At 40.8% G+C, this 24,619-nt stretch overlaps 1 protein-coding gene across 7 annotated transcripts in view; it reads right to left on the bottom strand.

Moving 5' to 3' along the window:
• The window catches only part of PARD3 (par-3 family cell polarity regulator), a 733,297-nt gene that overhangs the window by 203,799 nt on the left and 504,879 nt on the right, over window positions 1-24,619 (bottom strand). For 4 of the 7 annotated variants that reach the window (XM_066281087.1, XM_066281085.1, XM_066281088.1 and 1 more), the window contains one exon: window positions 4,135-4,245. The exons of the other annotated variants lie outside the window; for them this stretch is intronic. In XM_066281087.1, the coding sequence (XP_066137184.1) occupies window positions 4,135-4,245 (111 nt within the window). The remainder of the gene's footprint in view (window positions 1-4,134; window positions 4,246-24,619) is intronic. 7 annotated transcript variants of the gene reach the window in all.

The raw sequence follows: 24,619 nt of genomic DNA, 5'->3' as shown, positions 1-24,619 counted from the left end.
CAAAAGGAAGAACTATGTATGCATAAACTAGTTTAATCAAGAAGCTCTTAAGACATATTTGCACATGGAACCCTTCCTGCACCACACTGTTTAGACGCCAACCATTAAAGCCTAAGGGGAGATATTATTGGAGCAAAGACACAAAAGAAAGCCAAAATGTCGCTTCTGACACCTGGTCAAAGGAGAAGCCCATCCCTGCACTTCATAATAAAAGCTCAGTAGACCTGAAGGGCAGATGTCATTTAATGGCACATGTTCCATTTAGGGTGTGGAGTCCAACACTTTTGTGCAGTGGAAATGAGCCAACAGGTGCTCAGTCCTCAGCACCCCTGAAAGAGGGACCAGTAAGAGGTAACCATCACTGAATTCACACTGCAACTCCAAATATCACAGCTTCGCTTAGTGTCCTTGCCGAGCTCAGGCTGTGGCGAGCAGCCTCTCTGAGACGGCAGGGGACCTAGGTTCAGAGCTCAGAGCTGGAAGTCACATGAGCACAAGGCAGAACCAGCTAAACTCACCCGACATCAGCTCCAGCTTCCCCCTTCTCAAGAGGCCCTGGGCGTGCAGACTCAGGTCTGCAGGCCAGCACTATGGAGTCAGAGGACAGACCCACATGTGATCTTCCTCACCCATATCACCTTGGTAGACAGGCATATTCAAGACCCATCTCCCAGGATGGCAGGGAGCGGACGGCAAGAGGAGGGAGTTAGCAAGAATGGAGTCAGAATCCACCTCAACCGCATACTCAGAAGAATCTAATGGACTTTCTAAATAGATCTTAATGTGAAAGGCAAAATGATTTAAATTATGTTCATTGTGCTCTTAATTTTTCAATATTTATATCTTAAATAATAGTCACTCTTCATGGGTGTGTACAGACAAATAACATTTTGGTATGTGGGCATGTCATAATCAAGGAACGCCAAACTTTCTTTACATGGAATCAGCCAAAATAATTTTTTGGAACTCACAGCTACAGTGGTAAACAATGTCACAGGACATGCTTCACCACTCCTCAGCACTGAAGTAAAGACTGTGGTGAACATATAAATAGCGGTTTATTCATATTTATCCATCTCTCCAATCAAATTCTTTCCAAAGAAGTTGCCATTTCCAACCTCAGAAGGAGATCTGCTGATGCTGACAGACTTACAAAATAGAAAGAACTTAAAATATAGAAAGAATTTACAAAATAGACTTACTTCTATACCCTATTCTTAGAAAGGACTTACAAAACAGGGCTTTCTCTATCCAAACAAGAAACACTAAGCACACTTCACTTATTAATCCGAGCATTTACAAGATCCACATGTTTAAATAAAACATACTTGTAGAGACTGTTATGGAAGGAAAAAGTATAATAGTATTCTTAAATTATGAAGCTAATTGATTTTTTTTAATGGATCATTCACTCTCGGCCTCTTGTATGTTGTAAATTCATCATGACCCACCACGTTCCCGGAAGCATTGCATCACCAGAGGAGCAGAGCTGGAGAATAAAAGCGAAACTGAGAAGGGCAATGTGCCTGAGGCAGATTAATAATACAAGGAAAACCATTATGTAAAACAATAAATAAAAAATCATTGTCTGACTGGAAATTGTTGAGTATGCATTATAAAAGTATTTTGGAAAACATTGATAGAATACTGCATTGAAACACAGAAGTCATTTCCAACTACAAAAAAAAAAAAAGGAATATTTAGGATGTAAAAATGGTGAAGGAAGAAAACTGTCCCCTTTGGCTGGCACCACACAGGGCAGAAGGAGAAGGTTTCTATCACTCAGACTGTTCTCTAACTAAATTACATGGCTGCCCGTGGGTAAACCTGAGTTCATTCTTTTACCTGGTGTGTGTGTACTCTTCCTTTAAGGTCCAGAAAGTCTTTTAGAACAAAAGTTCATAACGATTAAGCAATTGAATGCCATGTTTTACAATGAGTTAATAAATTTGAGGAATCCCAAACTGGTGAGAATAAGACAGAGTCTTAGAACTCAACAAAGATAGAATGATTTTAGAAAATAAAATTGGGTAAGAACCATAAAAATAAACTCAGATTTGCACCATAAATTAAAAGTCCGTATTTTTCCATTTACATATTTTATATTTTGAAAAGCTACAAACAGAATAACTATCCTAGCAAAAAGAAAGAAAGAGAGAGAAAAAGAGAAAGAAACCTCAAATATGAGAAAGATAAAGGAAAAAATACCCAAATATTAATTGCTTTCAAGGAAAACTGTAGCAGAACACTCCTTTGGGTTCATTCATTGTTTACATCAAACCAAAAGCAGCTCGATTCTAGAACTGTAGTAGACTTAAAGATGCTGGGCTCTGATCCTAGTGATGGATAATATTTCGCTTGATAGCTTTGATCAAGGCACCAGAAACCCTCGCACACCCCAGGTTATTTGGAATAAAGTAGACAGTCTCTGTTGCCATGGCAGCTCTGCTAAAGAAACGTGACAGTACGGGGAGCTCACGGCAAGCCGTGAACCTGCAGCAGATGTGTCAGATGGCTCTCTCATGCCCTGAGAATGACAATGAGAAAAATTGTAACTGCTTATCAAAAAATAGTTTTCAAGTGTCTGCTTAAAGTAACTCTTCAGTCATCTCCTTGGTCTCTGGGTTCCCTTGAACAGTTTTGTAGGGTTCAGAACAAGCCTCCTTGGAATGTGCCACTGCGGCACACAGATGATTCTGAGCTGAGGAAAACTGAGGCCCTCAAAAACCCCGGGAAGACCTTGTACCTCCCCTCTTAACTGCCTAAAAGAATTTAGACAGAAGGTTTAGTCCAGGAAGAGAACTCTCACCAGAAAGAACTATGAAGACTCTAATCCAGGTGTGGGAATGGAGAGAACCTATGAGGAAGGCCCGTTTGTGCTAAGCCCTGTCTGGGTCCTGTCACTGCTTGGCACAGCCAACACCTATGTACCACACATCTGCTTCTCCGTCTTCCTGTCAATCTATTTCCTCCCTCTGAAGTACCAGGCGTCTCCCTCTCCTCTTCAGCGCAGATTGGTGCAAAGCCTGACTTCCTGTACCTCATGACATCACGGAGTCCCCACACTTCTGGAATTGAAGTTGGTTTTCTCCTGTTAATCTGTCTTATGTCAGTTTAAGTCTTCGACCAGCAAGAGAACCTAGAAGGGCAGAGAAGAAACCTTTCCTTCCTAACAACAGCAATCTTTCCAGATGAGCTAGAACACAATCAAAGCAAAAATAAATAAATAATAAATAAATAACATTACCAAATGCGAGGAGAGTGAAACAGAGTGATAAAACAGACATAAATGTCAGGTCTGAAAGGAAAGCAACTCAGCAAAAATTAACATCCTTCTTAATTCTCATTATAAAAGCGTGATATTTTAAATGCAATATAAAAATTCAAATAGTCTTATAGCCAAATGAGTATTTCTTAAAAATTATTATCATATAATACACACTCAAAGATGAGAGAGAACTGTAAATACTTCTTTATGGTGTAAAAAATGACTGTAAATTCAGTTTTAATGTACATTCCCAGTGCCTTACCATCTCCTATGCGGAACATCTTAATGAAAACCAATAGATAGACTGACCAGGCGGTGGCGCAGCGGATAGAGCGTCGGACTGGGATGCGGAAGACCCAAGTTCGAGACCCCGAGGTCACCAGCTTGAGTGCAGGCTCATCTGGTTTGAGCAAAGCTCACCAGCTTGGACCCAAGGTTGCTGGCTTGAGCAAGGGGTTACTTGGTCTACTGAAGGCCCATGGTCAAGGCACATATGAGAAAGCAATCAATGAACAACTAAGGTGTTGCAACGAAAAACTGATGATTGATGCTTCTTATCTCTCTCCGTTCCTGTCTGTCCCTACCTATCCCTCTCTCTGACTCTTGCTCTGTCTCTGAAAAAAAAATTAAAAAAAAAGAAAACCAATAGATAGAATTCATTGTAATACCTCCCCCATAAATGTAAGGTTTTTCTTTTAATCCCTCTTTACACTGTATTCAACCCATAACCATCAGTAGTTCAATTCACACAGAAAAAAATAAAACCAATTGAATGCAAAGTCTTTATATTTAAAAAGAAATCATAAGGAAGAGTTGAAAGGGAGGAGGGCCTCGCTAGTGAGGTGTGGTCAAGGAACTGCGTCTACCTCGCCTGCTCCTGCTGCATGCGCCTCCTGTCCTCTTCCGAGGTTAGGGAGTCCTGCATCTGAACTTTACCCGTGCTGTCAATCTTGTCATCTTTGCGATGTTTGCCAAACCTGTTGACAATAAAAAATTCTAACTTGTCAATATATACAAAATAAGTTTCTTCATCTATTGTGACAGAGACATTGACTGGTACCCAATGATACGGGAGCCCCTTCCATGCAGGGGCTCACGTGTCCCCTGTGGTTCGCTAGTGTGACCTGGCCTTAATATATTTAACCAGATCATTTGATTCTTTTTTCAGGAAAACTGGCTGGAGAGAACCCTTTTAGAAAATGGTAGCAATACTCATTTTTCTTTTGCAAAACAAACAAACAAAAATAAACAACAAAACAACAGAAACCTTGAGTTCCTTGTTATTAAACAAATATGCAATAAATGTATATAGGACAGAGTGTCGAAAATACCTCAGATGCTGGGAGGAGGGCAGACATCTGCATTGGAGTGAGTTTCTCTTACGACTAAAGGATAATAATCTACGGTGGTCAATTTAATAACCTCTCCATAAACAACAGCTCATGATTTTTGGTCAGGTTTATTGGAAACATTCATCCCAGTTTAAAAACAGACAAGCCTGTGTTTGTGAGGTTTAAAGTACAAAGGATAATTCACAATGGTGTGATACTCATAGCTTATAAAATGGAAAGCTGGGGAACTCGCATCAAATCCTTTTCCTAAATTTGATGAAAAGCAATTGCCAAAGATGGAGTCTTTGACTTGGAAATCTTTATCTGATAAAAAAACAAATATGCACGATTCAAAAACAGTCTACACCAACTTCCACAGAGGGGTGCTGAGCTCGAGGCTCTCTAAGAAAACACTTCTGACATCTAAAATACCTCAGAAACCTCATCCCTGGTATCAATTCTTTTTCCTACTCTGTTACTTCCTCCACAAAAATACCATGCTGTCAGGAAGGCATGTGCTACATATTCTCAAATGATCTCCATCTATAGTGACTGGACCACCAGGTGTTTCAAAAAAAAATCTTCTATAGACTGTTACTCAACAAAGCACTCATGTAAAGTAAGTACACTGAGTATTTTTGAGGACAAAGTGGAAATCTGACTTTTGGTGATGAACCTATGAAAAAGAGGGTGTACAAGAGTGGGTCCGAACTGGAAATAGGAGAGAGAAAAGTATTTCCATAATGGCTTGGTTAGTAGCCTAGGTCATTATTAATACAAATCTGATGCTGAATACGGGTCAATGTCTCAGCTATGTAGGAATGTCTCATATGTTAAGTAAAGTAACATTATGTTTGCAGAGGGATGAAAGGAAAACATCTTTAAAGTGTTAAAACAGAAAAGTTAAAACACCATCACTACCACCGTTACTTTAAGAATTATGTCTATTACTGGATAGCACTCAAAAGTGGCTATAAAATGAACTTCTATAAAGCAAATCTATCCTTAAATGTTGTTGTTACTTAGAAATTAAAGACCATTTCAACTGCAAACAAGAAAAAAGGAGAAAAAGAAGGAATAATTCCCAATAACTTAAGTTCAGCATCTGACCACTTCTCACAAGGAATAAAATATATACTATGCTTTTCAAGCTATTAAATATACAATATTAAAAATAAAAACTTTCTCTTTCCTTAATTTTTGTTATATAAATACTGCTTAAGAATTAAGCATAATTATTGAGTTTATAGAATGAATGAAAGAATATAAAAAATAACAAAAAATGAATACATCTCAGAAGAAGCCAACATCTAAAACATGTTTGTTAATTTGACAACAATTTGCTTAGCATCTATAGAGAATTAAAAATAAAAACTTTAGTTCAGAAGAGAGGACAAGGCTGGATGGATTAACTTGAGTGGCATCAGTGTGTAAACAGTATTTAAAGCCCATGTGAATTCCCATCCTAAACATTTGGCCCTGGTCAGTTGAAACAAAGGTAGAGCATCAGCCTGGCATGTGGAAGTCCCGGGTTTGATTCCTCATCAGGGCACACAGGAGAACTGACCATCTGCTTCTCCACCCCTCCCTCTCCCCTTTCTCTCTCTCTTCTCTTCCTGTAGCCATGGCTTGATTGGTTTGAGTGCATTGGCCAAGGGTGCTGAGGATGGCTTGTGGAACTTCCACCTCAGGAGCTAAAAATAGCTCAGTTGCAAGCATGGCCCCAGATGGGCAGAGCATAGGCCTCCGACAGGGCTTGCTGGGTGGATCATGGTCAGGGCACATACTGCAGACTGTCTCTATCTTCCCTTCTCTCACTTGAAAAAGAAGAAGGAAATAAAAATTTTCTGCAACAAAGAGGCATGTGGAAATATGAAATATATTAAATTCTAAATTCAAGGAAAGTATAAGTTCAAATCTTAATACATGATATATATTTATAACTAGGTACTCATAAAGGTAAAACATTGTAACTACTTGTGGTATTTCAGTTTATAAATGTTCTTCAGATGATACAATCCTGCTAATATTGACTTATTTTGTTTTGTTGTTACAGATATTGTGTCAGTTCACATTCTAGGCTTCCTACATTTATCTCTATATCATATTTGAGAAACATTCAGTGACAAAAGATACATTATATATCCATACCAAAGGTACAGTTTCATCTTATGAGAAGATCATGTATATCTATCCTTGGAGTTAATATGAGGAAATGTTGAGAGTTTTTCATACTGCAAAACAGTTGATATTTTCAGCTCCAAACCTAACACTGGATCTAAATAGCTATGTTAAATCTTTTTCTTAAATGGTCTTTGTCCTACTTTGTAAAGACTGTTATAATTTTGACCCTGTCTGGGTAGCTCGGTTGGTTAGAACATCATTTCAGTGGGTTCTGTCCCTGGTCAGGGCACATACAGGAATCAACCAATGAATGTATAAAATGAGTGGAACAAGAAATTGATAACTTTCTCTCTATTTCTTTTTTTCTTAAAATCAATCAATCAATAAAATTTTTTTTTAAAGTTTTATTTTTATATCTAAGTCCACCAACCTTCAGCTTTTTAAGTACATGTGATTAAAAAAAATAGAATCCTGACTCATATTTAAGAAGCGCTTCTTCTTTCTCACTGTATTACATAGTAAATGTAAAATATTAGTTTCTTAGATTGTTCCCTTATCTATTTAATGATTTTCAAATTTATTATCAAACTGTTACAGTACATTTTCTATGTTTAAGTTATAGATTCAAGATTAGTATATGAAAAAAAGAAACCACAAACAAAATGTAGACTAGTATACTAGCACTGGGACATTTCTCTTAATACCTGCTGTAGTGAATAAAGTATCTCATTCCTTTAGGCCAGGAGTCGGGAACCTATGGCTCGTGAGCCAGATGTGGCTCTATTGATGGCTATATCTGGCTCACAGGCAAATCTTTAATAAAAATAAATAATATTAAAAAATATAAAACATTCTCATGTATTATGCTCCATTTCTTACTGCTCATGTTCATGGTTGTGGGTGGCTGGAGCCAATCCCAGCTGTCCTCCAGGACAACACCAAATTTTTATTGGATAATCCATAACATACACAGTTTGTTGTCAGGTCAGGAAGTAAACTTACCTCCTTTTAGTCAAGTAGTCAGCTAGCTAATTGCAGAAACCCTTTTGACAAAGAAGAAGGCTAAAAGAAAAAAAGATGAGGAGTATCGTACTTTTCAGCAAGAATGGACAAAGAAATTTGCCTTTGTGGAGAGAGCAGGTTCTGCAGTGTGTCTAATAGGCAATGATAAAATTGCATTGATGAAACTGTCAAATATAAAGTGGCACTTTGACACACGCCATACTACATTTGCATCGAAATATCCAGCAGGGACAGCAGGAAGAAAGCATGTCAAGAGCTACTGTGCAGAGTGCAAGCTAGTCAGCAGCAACTCTGTGTTTGGACCCAACAAGGTGACTGGAATTCAGGTAGCTTTGCTGGTGCTTTAGCAATTGTGAGAAATGGAAAGCCATTCACAGATGAGGAGTATGCCAAAACATTCATGCTTGATGTTGCCAATGAACTTTTTGACGACTTTTCGGATAAAGACAAGATAACTGAACGAATAAAAGACAAGAACTGTTCATGATCATACCATCATGATGGCAAATCAAATTGAGGCAACACAAGTGAAGGACATAAATGCAGCACCATTCTTTTCTCTAACTTTAGATGAGTCAACAGACGTAAGCCATTTATCCCAGTTCAGTGTGATTACAAGGTATGCTGTCCGTGACACACTACGTGAGAAAAGTCTTGCTGTTTTGCCTATGAAAGAGACAACAAGAGGGGAGGATTTATTCAAGTCTTTCACTGAGTTTGCTAAAGAAAAAAATCTACCAATGGATAAACTTATTTCAGTGTGTACTGATAGTGCTTCGTGCATGGCATGAAAAAACAGGATTCGTAGCGCTTCTTCGTGAACATGAAAAGAGACCCCTCCTAAGTTTTCACTGCATCCTACATCAGAAGGCGCTTTGTGCTCAGATGTGTGGCGAGCAGCTTGGTGAGGTGATGTCACTGGTCATTCGGGTGGTCAACTTTATTGTTGCCCATGCTTTATTTTTTTATTATTTTTTTATAATAATTTTATTTTTTTAATGGGGCGACATCAATAAATCAGGATACATATATTCAAAGATAACAAGTCCAGGTTATCTTGTCGTTCAATTATGTTGCATACCCATCACCCAAAGTCAGATTGTCCTCTGTCACCTTCTATCTAGTTTTCTTTGTGCCCCTCCCCCTCCCCCTTTCCTTCTCCCTTTCCCCCCTCCCCCTGTAACCACCACACTCTTATCAATGTCTCTTAGTTTCTCTTTTATGTCCAACAAAGAATGTAAAGGACTTATATAATGAACACTATAAACCATTGTTAAGAGAAATCGAAAAAGATATAATGAGATGGAAGAATATACCTTGTTCTTGGTTAGGAAGAATAAATATAATCAAAATGGCCATATTACCCAAAGCTTTATACAAATTTAATGCAATTCCCATCAAAATTCCAATGACATTTTTTAAAGAAATGGAGCAAAAAATCATCAGATTTATATGGAACTATAAAAAACCCCGAATAGCCAAAGCAATCCTAAAGAAAAAGAATGAAGCTGGGGGCATTACAATACCTGACTTCAAACTATATTATAGGGCCACAACAATCAAAACAGCATGGTATTGGCAGAAAAATAGACACTCAAACCAATGGAACAGAATAGAAAGTCCAGAAATAAAACCACGTATATATAGTCAAATAATTTTTGATAAAGGGGCCAACAACACACAATGGAGAAAAGAAAGCCTCTTCAATAAATGGTGCTGGGAAAACTGGAAAGCCACATGCAAAAGAATGAAACTCGACTACAGTTTGTCCCCCTGTACTAAAATTAACTCAAAATGGATCAAAGATCTAAACATAAGACCTGAAACAATTAAGTACATAGAAGAAGACATAGGTACTAAACTCATGAGGACCTGGGTTTTAAAGAGCATTTTATGAATTTGACTCCACAGGCAAGAGAAGTGAAGGCAAAAATTAATGAATGGGACTACATCAGACTAAGAAGTTTTTGCTCAGCAAGAGAAACTGATAACAAAATAAACAGAAAGCCAACTAAATGGGAAATGATATTTTCAAACAACAGCTCAGATAAGGGCCTAGTATCCAAAATATACAAAGAACTCATAAAACTCAACAACAAACAAACAAACAAACAATCCAATTAAAAAATGGGAAGAGGACATGAACAGACACTTCTCCCAGGAAGAAATACAAATGGCCAACAGATATATGAAAAGTTGCCCATGCTTTAAATGACCGCCAGTTTAAAACACTGCTGGATGAAGTTGGGAACAATTATCCTGGTCTGCTTCTGCACAGCAATGTGCATTGGTTGTCAGGACGGAAGGTGCTCAGCCATTTCACGGCTTGTCTGAGCAAAATCTGGACTTTTCTTGAAATGACAAACGTCAAGCTTCCTGAGAGGCTTCTGAAGTTCTATTATCTCGTGGACATGATTGAACATCTGAACCAGCTCAATGTGAAAATGCAAGGCGTTGGAAATACAGTCTTATTCCTTCAACAAGCAGTGTTTGCATTTGAAAACAAGCTGGAACTCTTCATCACAGACATTGAGACAGGTTGTTCACTACACTTTAAAAAACTGGGAGAGTTTAAAGATGCATGCACAGCAAGTGACCCTGCTCAACATCTTGATCTCCAGCAGCTAGCGGGCTTCACATCTAATCTCCTGCAGTCATTCAAAGCGCACTTTAGAGAATTTCGTGAACGCACTCATCTTTTTAAGTTCATCACCAATCCACACGAGTGTGCAGTGGACAGTGCTGACCTGAGTTATATCCCCGGTGTCCCTGTCAGAGATTTTGAGCTACAAGCTGCTGAACTGAAGGCCTCAGACATGTGGGTGAATAAGTTCAAGTCACTGAATGAAGATTTTGAAAGATATGCACGACAGCAAGCAGAGTTGGCGAGCAAACACAGTGGGAGAAATGAAAAAACTTTAACCTGCGGACCAGCTGATTGTCAAAACTTGGAACGCGCTTCCCGTCACATACCACACACTGCAGCATGTGAGTATTACTGTACTGACAATGTTTGGCTGTACGTATGCATGTGAGCAGCCTTTCTCACAACTAAAGAACATTAAGACCAACCTATGATCACATTTAACGGATGGAAGTCTCAACACCTGCATAAAGCTTAACCTCACCATGTATCAACCAGACTACAAAGCCATCAGCAAAACCATGCAGCACCAGAAGTTGCATTAATGGTAAGAAGTACTTCATTCATCATTGGTTAGCAACAGCATAACCACGTTATTAAAAAGAATTCAGAGACTTATTGTACTTTAAAAGTGTTGGTCTTACATAGAATGCACACATTTACTTGTATTTAGTGTTAAACATATTGTATGGCTCTCATGGAATTACATTTTAAAATATGTGGTGTTCATGGCTCTCTCAGCCAAAAAGGTTCCCAACCCCTGCTTTAGGCATACTATAACATCCCAGCATATTACTATATAATTGGGGTAATAATCTCTCAGCCATAATTTTTTGACAAAATTTAAAAAATAGACTGTAAGTAAGGAAATATACAACCATTCTAGAATATAAAAAGAAAAAATTAAGTAGTTACACCTCATTCACTCTATTCTAGTGTTCTTAATTTATAGTTGCTGAACTCTTCCTGAAAGGGGGAGGCGGTGGTCATTGAAAATTTTCAGCTACAGGGACTCAGCAGTCAGTTTCACAGCCCAAATCAGTCACCAACCAATGAGGACAATCATTTAATTGCAAGGTACTTAAGAACTTAGAAGATATCAATTACATTTATTGTATCTTTTAAAAGCCATTGATGAATTTTTATGGGTCCCATTCCAAGGAACAGCAGGGCTGAATAAATACTGAACTAATATCAGAATCAGGAAGCAAACCCGCTCTCAGCAGAGAATTGGTTTTATGAATTGCTTTCTGACTATCCGAAGCACAGGTGCGCACGGGTACTGCCTCACCCAGCAGGTACGATGCTGAACTAGAGAGCGATCTCCTAGATCCATGACTGTGTGTGTGTGTCCTTTTTTTTTAATAGAGAAAAAAAACCCAGAAAGCTTGAGAATAAGTTGATAGGAAAAAAATTGCTTTGGAGGTAGTGCTGCATGGACAGAGCTGGTTCCAGGAAAAATAAAACCAAAACACCACTGCAGACATTCTGAGGAAGCCACAGAACACCACTGCAGACATTCTGAGGAAGCCACAGAACACCACTGCAGACTCATCGTCAGGAAGCCACAGAACACCACTGCAGACTCATCGTCAGGAAGCCACAGAACACCACTGCAGACTCGTTGTCAGGAAGCCACAGAGGAGCCACGTCTCATTAGAACAGGACTGACGTGAGCATCTCTTCCCCGGACGCTTTCTTCACAGAGAACACAGAAATGCTTGACTCTGCAAAGTTATCTCACAGTCATTTGCTAAAGGAGTTGTCCTGTGATGCCTCACAGTGAGGTCATGGGTGTCTGCCCAGCCAGCCACACACAGGGTCACTGTCCAGCATGACGGGCCAAATGTGCCCTGGCATGTGGGGAACACAGAAAGCAAACACATACAGCGATGAACAGCTATGGAGAAATTCTTAGGGCTTTTGTATAGAAAGCACTGTCAGAAACAACTAATCGTCAAGAGTTGAGGGCAATTAAACTCCATCATTTTGGTTTTTAGGAGACCTAACTCTGTCCACAGTGTACCTGGCATGGAAATCTTTTGCTGTAGTTTATGCTGCTAATAAAATTAGAGATCTTTAGGGAAAAAATATTATGCCGAATGATAAAATAAAAATATAATGGGTTCTGTGATGAAAAGGCTTTTCTTCATATCACATTGAAAAACATGGTACAGTAAATAGAAAATCGAACAACCCACTGTCCTATTTCAAAGTTGACGAATAGAATATCCAGTACCAATTATCATCTAAGCTTTGAGGAATAATATTTAAAATTAAATTATTTTCCCAAAACAACCTCACTGAACTGTTGCCTAGAAATCTGTATAACCAAGGTCTTCACGTGTAAGAAGGACTTTTCTGCGACACATCTCTTACTATGGATCCTGAGATACATTGGTTGAATGATGCTCCTTGGCTGATGAAGGGAAATGAATGTGGGTCACAGGGGAAGTCAGTACCAGCTGCCCAAACCCCGTCTGTACCCCCAAAGCCCAGCTACTGCCAGGGAGTGCCCGACACAAACATCTCACACCATCCCCTGCCCTGAATGCTGCCCTTGTTTCTACAAGTGGGAACATCTTACAATTAAACAATTCCTTTCTCCACAATTTTTAAAATCTCCTCCTGGAACCTTCCAGTTGCTTCTAGTGGACACACAGGTGCCCGGTGGGCAAAGTCCAAGACCCTGTCCAGCAGATACACACACTAGGTGCTGGGTCCTTTTCACGCCCCAGACTCCATGTGCCTCGGGAGCACACTGTCACCCAAACCAAAGCACTTGTCACGAGCTTTTAACATCACTCCTTGCTAGTCCTCTGAGTCATACTTTTCCTAAACGACTTCAGATCCAAGCTCCTCTAGAAAACCTTCTTCCATTGATTCTGCTACAGGCATTTTCCATGTTCCTGGTGTGAGCTTTGACTTCCCTCCACCCATCACCCTGACTTCTAATGCAATTATGAACTGATTTTTGTCATAAGCCCTAAAAGGTAAGAGCTCTAACTTTTATGTAAAAACAAAAATCTAGCCATATATCCCTGTAGCTTGTGTTACTGCACTTTTGTCCACTGAATGTATATGTGTACTTGTTTCTGAAGCTTAAAGCCTGGAGATTAGGCACCTCACCCGATATCTTTGACAGGCAAGGGTATTAAAGCCCAGGAGGTATACAGAAGTGCCCAAAGTCACAACGTTAGGTAAGTATGGGTCACCTCCTAGCTAGTTTAAGATATCCCAGTGACTCTGAACTTGAATACTCCTAGAGAAAATGAAATTTCCAGACCTGTGAAGTTCACTTGCTGTAAATCCTGAGACACATAATTGAGCACCTGTCCAATGCTCTTCTGATTACTTAATTATACTTAACTAGAATTTAATGAATTCTTATTATGGACTTAACCTCACTGATCCCACAAACAAGGTATGAGGTGGGTGTTATCTCCTGTTGAGGAGCTACTTCAGCAAGCTGAGATGCATTTAATGATTTCACAGGTCAAACAACAAGAAATCACAAAGGCAGACTTCAGACCCAAACTCTCTGTTACTCCCAGCCACCTCAATACCTTTAGGAAGCAAAGACTGCCCATTATTGTATTCTGTTTATTTTTTTAGTATGTGCAAGAAATAGAAAGAGACAGACAGGAAGGGAGAAAGATGAGAAGCATCAACTTGTAGTTGCATTACTTTAGTTGTTGACTGACTGCTTCTCATACATACCTTGACAGGTGGGCCCCAGTCGAGCCAGCGACCATGGGGTTGTGTCTCTGGTCACATGCTCAAGCCAGATGAGCCTGCACTCAAGCCAGTGACATCAGGGTTTTGAACTGGGGACCTCAGCGTCTCAGATCAACACTCTGTCCACTGTGCCACCACTGGCCAAGCCACCACTCTATTCATTTTAGGGGGAGCAGATGGTGAAAATGTCTTTGCTGAAGTGAATGAGATACACTGTAAACTGCCTGTAGCCATGAGGTACAGGGGACATTGTCTGTCCCTAAAAGACATTTGTCAGTCAAGGCCAGGAATCTGAGAAGAGTGGTAAAAACCAACCACAAACCCATTCCCAGGCATTGCCAATATGTCTAAATGCAAAGATACTCCAAAAGCCCATACTGTCTGTCCTGACGTATGTAAATACTGCCAGGCAGCAGTGAGACCGTCCCACTGCCCTATGCATTTACATCGTATAATGATGTGCTCCCAGATTCTGGCCCTATTTTTGGTTCCTCAGCCTCCATTTTATACATGAGAAAAAGATAAAGTCAGTCATCTCTAATATGCACTTCCCACACAGGACCGTACATGTCTTAGTAACACTGGAAGACATTGCGACCGTGATAGCACCCTTAATTTGCTCAGCAGTAGAATGTGGTGATGCTGGATGAAATCAGGGAGCAGGCTGATTATGACAAGCACAAAGCTCCTATTTAGGCAAAAAAAAAAAAAAAAACCACAAAAAAATCCCACATCTTGATAATCAACAATGATGAGAAGGGAGCCTCAGATAAAGGTACCTGAGAATTCACTAGTGCTCTTGCAAAATGGAATACGGTTTTAAGTCGATGGAGTTTGGCAGAGGTTCTCTTTAAAAAGGAAATCCACAGACTGGAGAATCATTATTTGATTGTGTGCAGCCTTCGTCAGTGCTGGCCTGATTAGATTTTAATGAACTAAATTTGTGTTGCCTGGTATCAGAGGAAAAAGAAGTGAGTTTTTCTAAAGAAAAAAAAAGGTAGCTCCTACTTAGCCAAGCTAGAACAGCCTGTAGCTGTACAACGCACCCTTAATGAAGAACATATCCTTCTCAGGACACCTGTGAAACGTCCTCATAAGCACACCTGTCCCCACGCAGCCTGTGTTATCTCATCAGCAGTGCACAATATGCCCAGTCACTCTACTTCAGGAGTCCCAGAGGTTATGGAACAAGGAAATATTAAAACAAGTAAACTGAACCAGTGCATTATCGGTTTTGTCTTTATAAGAACCACCGTAAACTCCAAGGATTTTAAACACTAAACCAAACACACATACACACACACGCTCACACACACACATACTCAGACTTGCACACAGTGAGATCCAGATATTAAGACTTGAGAAGAAAAACCCAAGCAAACACAGTAATCCTTCAAAACACAAGATAAATACCTAAATAATTCTAAAAAGGACCTTTATAACCTATACTTAGAGCCACTCAATAAAAAAGACAGAAAATTGAGGGGAAGCATACCTCAATTATGTTATAATTTTTCAAGCATCAGCCAGTTCATAGAGCACATGACAGATTTTCTGTACAAATAAATCCCCTTTTTGTAAAAAGGGATAAATTAGTAATTACTGCTCCATACAGGATTTTTAAAAGATTTGATATACCTTATTTTTCTCAAAGCATTGCCAAATAATCAAACCACATTTATAACCCCATAAAGCCAACGTGCAAATGCAAATAAATATGCAGGTTATTTTTGTTTTGCCTTTACAATGACTTTATAATGAATAATATATATACATTATATTATATATTGTTATATACATATTATATATATTATATTTATATATATTATATAAAATTACACTCATGCACACACATTTAAACACAGTAAAAACAACATACAACTCAAATTTCTCTAAACGTTTAATTTGGTGCTGAAATCAGCCATGTCCACTTATAATGAAATTAAGAGAGCCTGTCACACAACTAACTACTTCTCTGCATCCTTCCTTCCCACTATTCTCCCCATTCTTGCTCTGTTCATTTTAATACATTATTGTTTCATAATACAATACTACAGATTGCAAATTACACTTGGCTCCAGGAATGATTATGAAAAATACGATCGCTGCTGCCTCTGCTCAAATAACTCTGATAGTAATGAGGGGCTGATGGAGCTCTAAGGAGCCCACGTGATGAGAAGGGTCAATTTGAAAATTTCTATTAAGCTCCCCTTGTGAAACACAACACTTGGCCAGGTCAGAGGGAAATAATCACACCCTGCATCTGGTTACCATGGTTTCCCCTCTCCTGAAGCATCAGAACAATTTAGTAGGTGGCATGGGCCCAAAGGCAGCCCCCGCCCCCCGCGAGAAACGCTAATGAGACTTAAGTCAAAAAACACATCTATGTAAAAGGGCATTTGAAAGAAAAAGTAAAAAGGTAGGACAATATTGTACCACATGGCTTCTCTCCTATTAGGACAAAGAATCAAGGGTTTTTGTGTTTTATTTTTAGTAGCAAAGATAATTCCAATAATTTCTGTTACTCGCCTACCTAAAAATCAAATCGGCATCCGGGTTGTGAATGCTTCTGAGGGAATGCAAACACAGGCACAATATAGGGACACCCATTTTGAGTCAAAAATATTCACCCTCAATTAAATAAATATACCCTGAGATTCAAATTCATCTTCAAGACTACCAACAGGGGACTTGCTTCCAGGTGTGGTGGAAATGCCCTCGGGTGTGTTCTTAAGTTGTCTGTGTGTCTTTGTATATGGAGCCAGTGAAACTGACAAAGACAAGCAGAGCATGGTCACTGAATATGGGGAGGAAGAGGAACAGACTTTTTGTAAAGGTCCTGGGAACTCTGAAAGATGGAAACTGCCCCAAAGATCTCATTATCTGTAAAGTGAAGGTGGTGCAGTGGTGGGATTCAGCTGGTCCGCACTGGTTCAGCAGAACTGATACCTAATGTTTTGTTGAATTCAGCAAACCAGTTGTTAAAATGGCACTTGTAATCAGGGTTCTCTCTAAGGTGGGCTCCTGGGCAGCTGCCCAATGTGGAAATTACAATTTTATATTCCTTACTCTTTTTTAATGTTCATCAGCACAATAGCATATTCTAAGTGCCTGTAGTAATGTTCATTCCATCCACAGGTGAAAAAGTACAAGTGAGGACACCAATCAAGAAGCAATATGGAAATATCTTAAATAATAGTTTAATTATTTTTTGTCAGATATTATTTAATACTTTTTCATTAATACTTTAAACCTCTTTTAATCTAGTTTTGTGTACCTTTTTTATTGCTCTTATTTAAGTATTGAATGCATGAAATAATAAACTACCTTTTGGTATATCAGTTCTTTATACTTAAAACAGTCATTAGGGCAGAGAACCAGTTAAGTTATTAGAATCCCACCTCTGAGGTGGTGGCTCCTTTTCCCTGTAGATGACAGGCAAGGATTGCAGTGGATACTCTCTGTGGAGCAAATGAAGAGGTGCAAGGGTCCATGTGTACCTTCCCATTATTCATTTGCATGCTGGGCTGGGGGAGGGGGGGCAAGCAGTCAAGAGCATAGGACACACCCGCTTCTCAAACAGAGCTGAGAGCAGACACCGGCAGACGCAGTCCCCCCACCCCCCGCCCCAGAACCCACTGTCAGTCTGAGTCACACCACTCTCTTAAAGGAGGGACTGCAGGCCACACAGATTTGCTTACAGTCAGTGCTCCTGCAGCACACCTGGGTCCTAGCAAGCTGGACGCAGAGAGAAAACAATCGTGTGGCACCAGATACGGCCATTGCCCTTCTCTACAAGATTCTTGGCACCTCTGCGCTGCGGTTTCACACCACCAGGACGCACAGCTCTGCGTCTTCTTCAGAACTCAGCTGTGCTGAGAGCCAGCTGGTAATGCAGACACACAAGCTCGAGAAGGTCTCCTGGACTGACTGACAGGGCCAAGAACAAGGCCCGTCCGTGTCTCAGCTCCATCCAGTGCGGCCCTCGGGGAGCGGAGCGTGAGACCTATCGAATGGCAAGCCACTACCCTCTCCTTATCTGACTAAACAATTCAGCAAGCCTTCTAACACAGGACTTGTTGCTCTGGGCGCTGGCCCAGGAGTCCTGCTGTGCCAGCCCACTTCCATCGCCCAAGAACCATTGGGTCTGGGGTCTGTGCTGCCCCCTGTGTGGTCCAAGGCCTCGCTGCTGTGCTGGCCAAAGCAGAGTGGATAGTTGTCTAATCAACTGTCCTGGAACAGGAGCCAATCCCATTAATATCAGCCTAAGTGCTCAAGTCTGTCCAGCTGCGGTGGCTTTTACAGAAAGGATATCATGTTACTTTTCCTTGACTAAAGATGGAAACGCCCAGCCCAAGCTTGTGGCTATAACCATGGTGCATTAGCAAGCCTCACTGCCTGAGGACACTGCATCTGTCTCCCTGCACATACGGATATATTTCTATCCCAAAAAACAGAAATAACCGATATATCTTTTATATCAAATGCATGTAGAATATGTCTACAAATTAATACAGAAACAATTAATCTAAGGAAAGAAAGTCCATGCAATAACAAACAAACAAAACACTTAAGCAAGAACAAGTTGACAGATGCACAGTACTTCAAAGTTCAAAAAGCTTTTCGAACACACGATTTCATTTAGTCCTTAAAATGGAACGTGGAGAACACAGGGCTGGGGGAAGCTGAGGCTGCCATCAGAGCTCAGTGCCAGGGGCACAGAGCAGAGTTGAGAAGAGAGAGCACCAGACTCCAAACCCCAGACTCCTTCAGCTCCAGAACACTGTCCCCCGCTCAGACCAACCGCATGCCTCTTAGGCTCTTCGTGCTACTTTACATGTGAAGAGTTCACGAATTAAAGTAAAACCCTTATTTATGACATTGAAATCACATAAAAAATAAACTTTAAGGAAGGTCACCATGGAAGCCTCTTAAATGGTATAATACCAACTGCACCAAAAAATACTTGAAAGTGGTCCATGGAAGTTTAAGTCTTAAGTGTCCGCCCCGACGCACGGAGCAGTGTTCCTCCACACAGAATGATGGAAGTGTGCCAAGGATGGATGGGCCTGCAGGCAATCAGACACAAAACACTGAACAGTTCCAGCCCGGGCATCCTTGGAATGCTGGGTAGACACTCCTGTGTCGTGGGGGCTCTAGTGCCTCAGAGGATGTGTGGCAGCATCCCGGGCCTCGAGCCCGGGCATCCTTGGAATGCTGGGTAGACACTCCTCCTGTGTCGTGGGGGCTCTAGTGCCTCAGAGGATGTGCGGCAGCATCCCGGGCCTCGAGCCCGGGCATCCTTGGAATGCTGAGTAGGCACTCCTCCTGTGTCGTGGGGGCTCTAGTGCCTCAGAGGATGTGTGGCAGCATCCCGGGCCTCGAGCCCGGGCATCCTTGGAATGCTGGGTAGACACTCCTCCTGTGTGGTGGGGGCTCTAGTGCCTCAGAGGATGTGTGGCAGCATCCCGGGCCTCGAGCCTGGGCATCCTTGGAATGCTGGGTAGACACTCCTGTGTCGTGGGGGCTCTAGTGCCTCAGAGGATGTGTAGCAGCATCCCGGGCCTCTAGCCGCTACATAGGAGTAGCACCCCCGTCTTGTGACAAACAAATAAGTTACCAGAGACTGCCAAAGGTCCCCTGTGGGGCAAAACCCCGGCATTGGAGCACCACTGGATTAGGATTTACAACAACTAAGTTCAATGTGATGTCTTCCTGATTTACAAAGAAGAGGAGGAGGAATCCGAGGACAGTGAAAGGTATATTGTTGGGTCTTTCACCCACAAATGCTCCATTTATTACTTCCTAAACACTGAAGGAGCTCTACTGAAATGGTTAAGGTTGTATGCAGATAACCATCTAAGTCTCAGAAGACAAGACCTAGCCTGCTGTAAACCAAGAACATGTCTGGGGAATGTACCCACAAAACCCAGTATGTTTAAAAGGCACCAAAGGCAGAGCAATCAACATTAGAACACTGATTAAGGGGCTTGTACTAAAACATCAGAAAGACATCAGTTACCTGATGTGTGACAAATAGGCACTATTACATACTAATAAAAGTACTATCACAAGAAGCGAGAGACAAGATGGCGCTGGAGTAGGCAAACGTACCAGCATCTACCTCCCAGAACCAATGTGGATTACGAACTAATTTTATGAACTATCAACTGGAAAAACCAACTTTGGACTAAACTAAAAGGACTCTTCAACCCAGGAACGCTGAAGAAGCCACCCAGAGACTGGTAGGAAAAGCGGAAACGCGGAGAGGGCTGCCCAGCTTCTCGGAGCGAACGGCAGCAGGGAGAGACTCGCGTGGCGGGAAGTGAGTTTAGCAGAGGGGAAAGGGTCCTGAGCCCCAGGAACAAAGCCCCAGCCTGCAGCCCCAGAGCCCAGAAGAAGCTTAAGGACAGTATTTAGCTGGAAACAAGTCAGGATACTGTTTGTGAGAGAGTCTGATTTCTCAGACCCAGGATCCTTCTTAAAGGGACCACGCAGAACATCTCTCTCACAAACACTCACCTGGGGCTCCTGGAGACGGAGGGAGAGGGAAGAGAACCACAGTAACAGGAAGAGAGTGCAATCTAGGAGTCATAGGGAGAAACATTTTTGGGAGATAGCCACTCTAACCCCTGGGACGAGTCACTCCCCAAAGCTGAAGTGAATATTTCCCCCGGAAACAGCAATACCAGCAAAGGGAAGCAGGAGAGCAGCCAAACAAGCTCCCCCGCGGCATTCAGAGCAGAGTCGCATAGAAGGAGGGAGCTTTCGGGTCTACGGTAGTGAGTCTTAGGGTCCGAGCTGCAACGCCCCCACCCACACGGCTGAGGGTGCACCGGAGAGCGGGCGGCAGCGGGAGACAAAAGCGCGGTTCTGCTGGCAGGGGCGGAAGCCGGCTGGCCACCAGTGGGCTCAGGTGTGAGCTCAATCTTGCCCGGCTAGGGAGAAGGGGGCGTGCAAAAGCGGCTAAGCTCAGCTGCCGGCAGCCTGTAATCCAGCCTCAGGGAGAAGGGCGGGAAACCCAGAAAGGGTAGAAACCAGCCCCGGAGCAAGGGCAGAGGAGCACATCCCTGCCCCGCCTGTGCAACCCAGGCTTGCGGTCTGACTTGGTAGCAGGCTCCTCCCGCGGGGATGGAGCCAAAAGGCCAGAAGAGGCGGAGTTCCGCTACGAAGCTGTGCTTGGGCACGCAGCCTTTCCTGGTGGTAGAGCCAAGGCTAGCAGCTGTTCCTTGAGTGGGATCATCCTGCAAAGGCAGGGCGAAAGCTCGGAAACAGGCGGAGACACGCAGCTGAGCAAAGGTGCTCGCCAGTACCCTCAGGACCGAACATAACATCACACACGGGGGCGGGGCAAAGGCCAAGCCACCAACCCTTGTGCACCCCAGCACGTGATCACAGCCACTCTCGTGAAGAGAAAATGCGGAGGCAGAGAAATACAACACAAATAAACCAAGAGAAATCCCCAGAAAAGGACCTAAGTGAATCAGATATAACCAAATTACCAGATGCAGAGTTTAAAATAACGATTGTTAGGATGCTCAAAGATATTAGAACCACCATAGATGGCCATTACGAAAACCTAAATAAAGAGAAAACAAATATAAAAAAGGACATTGAAATAATAAAAAAGAATCAGACAGAAATGACAAATACAATATCTGAAATAAAGAATACAATGGAAGGAATTAAAAGCAGGATGGATGAAGCAGAGAATCGAATCAGTGAGTTAGAGGACACAATAAATAAAGGCATAGAAGCAGAGCAGAAAAAAGAAAAGAGACTCAAAAAGTCTGAGGAAACTCTAAGAGAGCTCTGTGACAACATGAAGAGAAATAACATCCGCATCATAGGGGTTCCTGAAGAAGAAGAGAAAGAACAAGGGATAGAGACTTTGTTCAAACATATTATAGCGGAAAACTTCCCCCAATTAAGGCAGGAAAATATTTCACATGTTCAGGAAGCACAGAGAACTCCATTAAGGAGAAATCCAAAGAAACCAACACCAAGACACATCATAATTAAATTACCAAAGCTAAATGATAAAGAGAAAATATTAAAAGCTGCTAGAGAAAAAAAGACAATCACCTACAAAGGAGCCCCCATAAGGATGACTTCTGACTTCTCAACAGAAACACTTGAGGCCAGAAGGGAATGGCAAGAAATATTCAAAGTAATGCAGAACAAGAACCTATAACCAAGACTACTTTATCCAGCAAGGCTATCATTTAAAATTGAAGGAGAAATAAAAAGCTTTACAGACAAAAAAAAACTAAAGGATTTCACTACAACCAAACCAAGGCTGCAAGAAATGCTAAGGGACCTGTTGTGAACAGATCAAAGGAAAAAAAGAATATAGCAAAAGAGAAAAACAGTTTTAAAGAAAAAAAATGGCAATAAACAATTACATATCAGTAATAACCTTAAATGTTAATGGATTAAATGATGCGATCAAGAGATATAGGGTAGCTGCGTGGATAAGAAAACAGGACCCATACATACGCTGTCTACAAGAGACACAACTTAAATCAAAAGATGCACACAGACTGAAGATAAAAGGATGGAAAAAAATATTTCATGCAAATGGAAATGAAAAAAAAGCTGGGGTAGCAATAGTTATATCAGACAAAATGGACTTTAGAACAAAGACCATAGTTAGAGATAAAGAAGGTCAAAAGGAAGATATAACCATTATAAATATCTACGCACCTAATATAGGAGCACCTAAATATATAAAGCAGACTTTGATAGACTTAAAGGGCGAGATCAACAGCAATACTATAATAGTAGGAGATTTCAATACCCCATTAACATCATTAGATAGGTCCTCAAGAAAGAAAATTAACAAAGAAACAGCAGACTTAAAGGACATATTAGATGAACTCGATTTAATAGATATCTTCAGAACCTTTCACCCTAAAAGAGCAGAATATACATTCTTTTCAAGCGCTCATGGGACATTCTCTAGAATAGACCACATGTTAGGGCACAAAAGCGGGCTCAACAAATTTAAGAAGATTGAAATCATATCGAACACTTTCTCTAATCACAATGGCATTAAACTAGAAATCAACCACAATAGAAAAATTGAAAAACATTCAAACACTTGGAAACTAAATAGCACGTTATTAAACAATGAATGGGTTAACATTGAGATCAAAGAAGAAATTAAAAAATTCCTAGAAACAAACGATAATGAGCATACATCAACTCAAAATTTATGGGACACAGCAAAAGCAGTCCTGAGAGGGAAGTTTATAGCATTACAGGCATACCTCAAGAAGCTAGAAAAAGCTCAAATTAACAACTTAACCCTGCATCTAAAAGAACTAGAAAAAGAACAGCAAGTAAAGCCCAGAGCTAGTAGAAGGAAGGAAATAATAAAGATCAGAGCAGAAATAAGTGACATAGAGGCTAAAGAAACAATACAGAGGATCAATGAAACCAGGAGCTGGTTCTTTGAAAAGGTAAACAAGATCGATGAACCTTTAACAAGACTCACCAAGAAAAAAAGAGAGAGGACTCAAATAAATAAAATTAGAAACGAGAGTGGAGAAATAACAACTGACACAACAGAAATACAAAATATTGTAAGAAAATACTATGAAGAACTGTACGCCAAAAAACTAGACAACCTAGATGAAATGGACAAATTCCTTGAATCATATAATCTTCCAAAAATCAATCTGGAAGAATCAGAAAACCTAAACAGACCAATTACAACAAATGAGATTGAAACAGCTATCAAAAAACTCCCAAAAAAGAAAAGTCCTGGGCCTGATGGCTTCACAAGTGAATTCTACCAAATATTCAAAGAAGAACTAACTCCTATCCTTCTCAAGCTATTTCAAAAAATTCAAGAGGAAGGAAGACTTCCAAACTCCTTTTATGAGGCGAGCATAATTCTGATTCCAAAACCAGGCAAAGACAACACAAAAAAAGAAAATTATAGGCCAATATCCCTGATGAACTTAGATGCAAAAACCCTCAATAAAATATTAGCAAACCGGATCCAGCAATATATGGAAAAAATCATACACCATGATCAAGTAGGATTTATTCTTGGGAGGCAAGGCTGGTACAATATTCGCAAATCAATCAATGTGATTCATCACATACACAAAAGAAAGGAGAAAAACCACATGATAATTTCAATAGATGCAGAAAAAGCATTTGATAAAGTCCAGCACCCATTCATGATCAAAACTCTCAGCAAAGTGGGAATACAGGGAATATACCTCAACATGATAAAGGCCATCTATGACAAACCCACAGCCAACATCATACTCAATGGGCAAAAATTAAAAGCTATCCCCTTAAGATCAGGAACAAGGCAGGGGTGCCCCCTTTCACCACTCTTATTCAACATAGTTCTGGAAGTCCTCGCCACAGCAATCAGACAAGAAAAAGAAATAAAAGGCATCCAAATTGGAAAAGAAGAAGTAAAACTATCATTATTTGCAGATGACATGATATTGTATATAGAAAACCCTA

This window comes from Saccopteryx bilineata, chromosome 5, assembly GCF_036850765.1.
Source record: "Saccopteryx bilineata isolate mSacBil1 chromosome 5, mSacBil1_pri_phased_curated, whole genome shotgun sequence".
Lineage (NCBI taxonomy): Eukaryota > Metazoa > Chordata > Mammalia > Chiroptera > Emballonuridae > Saccopteryx > Saccopteryx bilineata.
The sequence above is the reverse complement of the archived record's forward strand: the minus strand, read 5'-3'. Positions and strand labels throughout refer to the sequence as shown.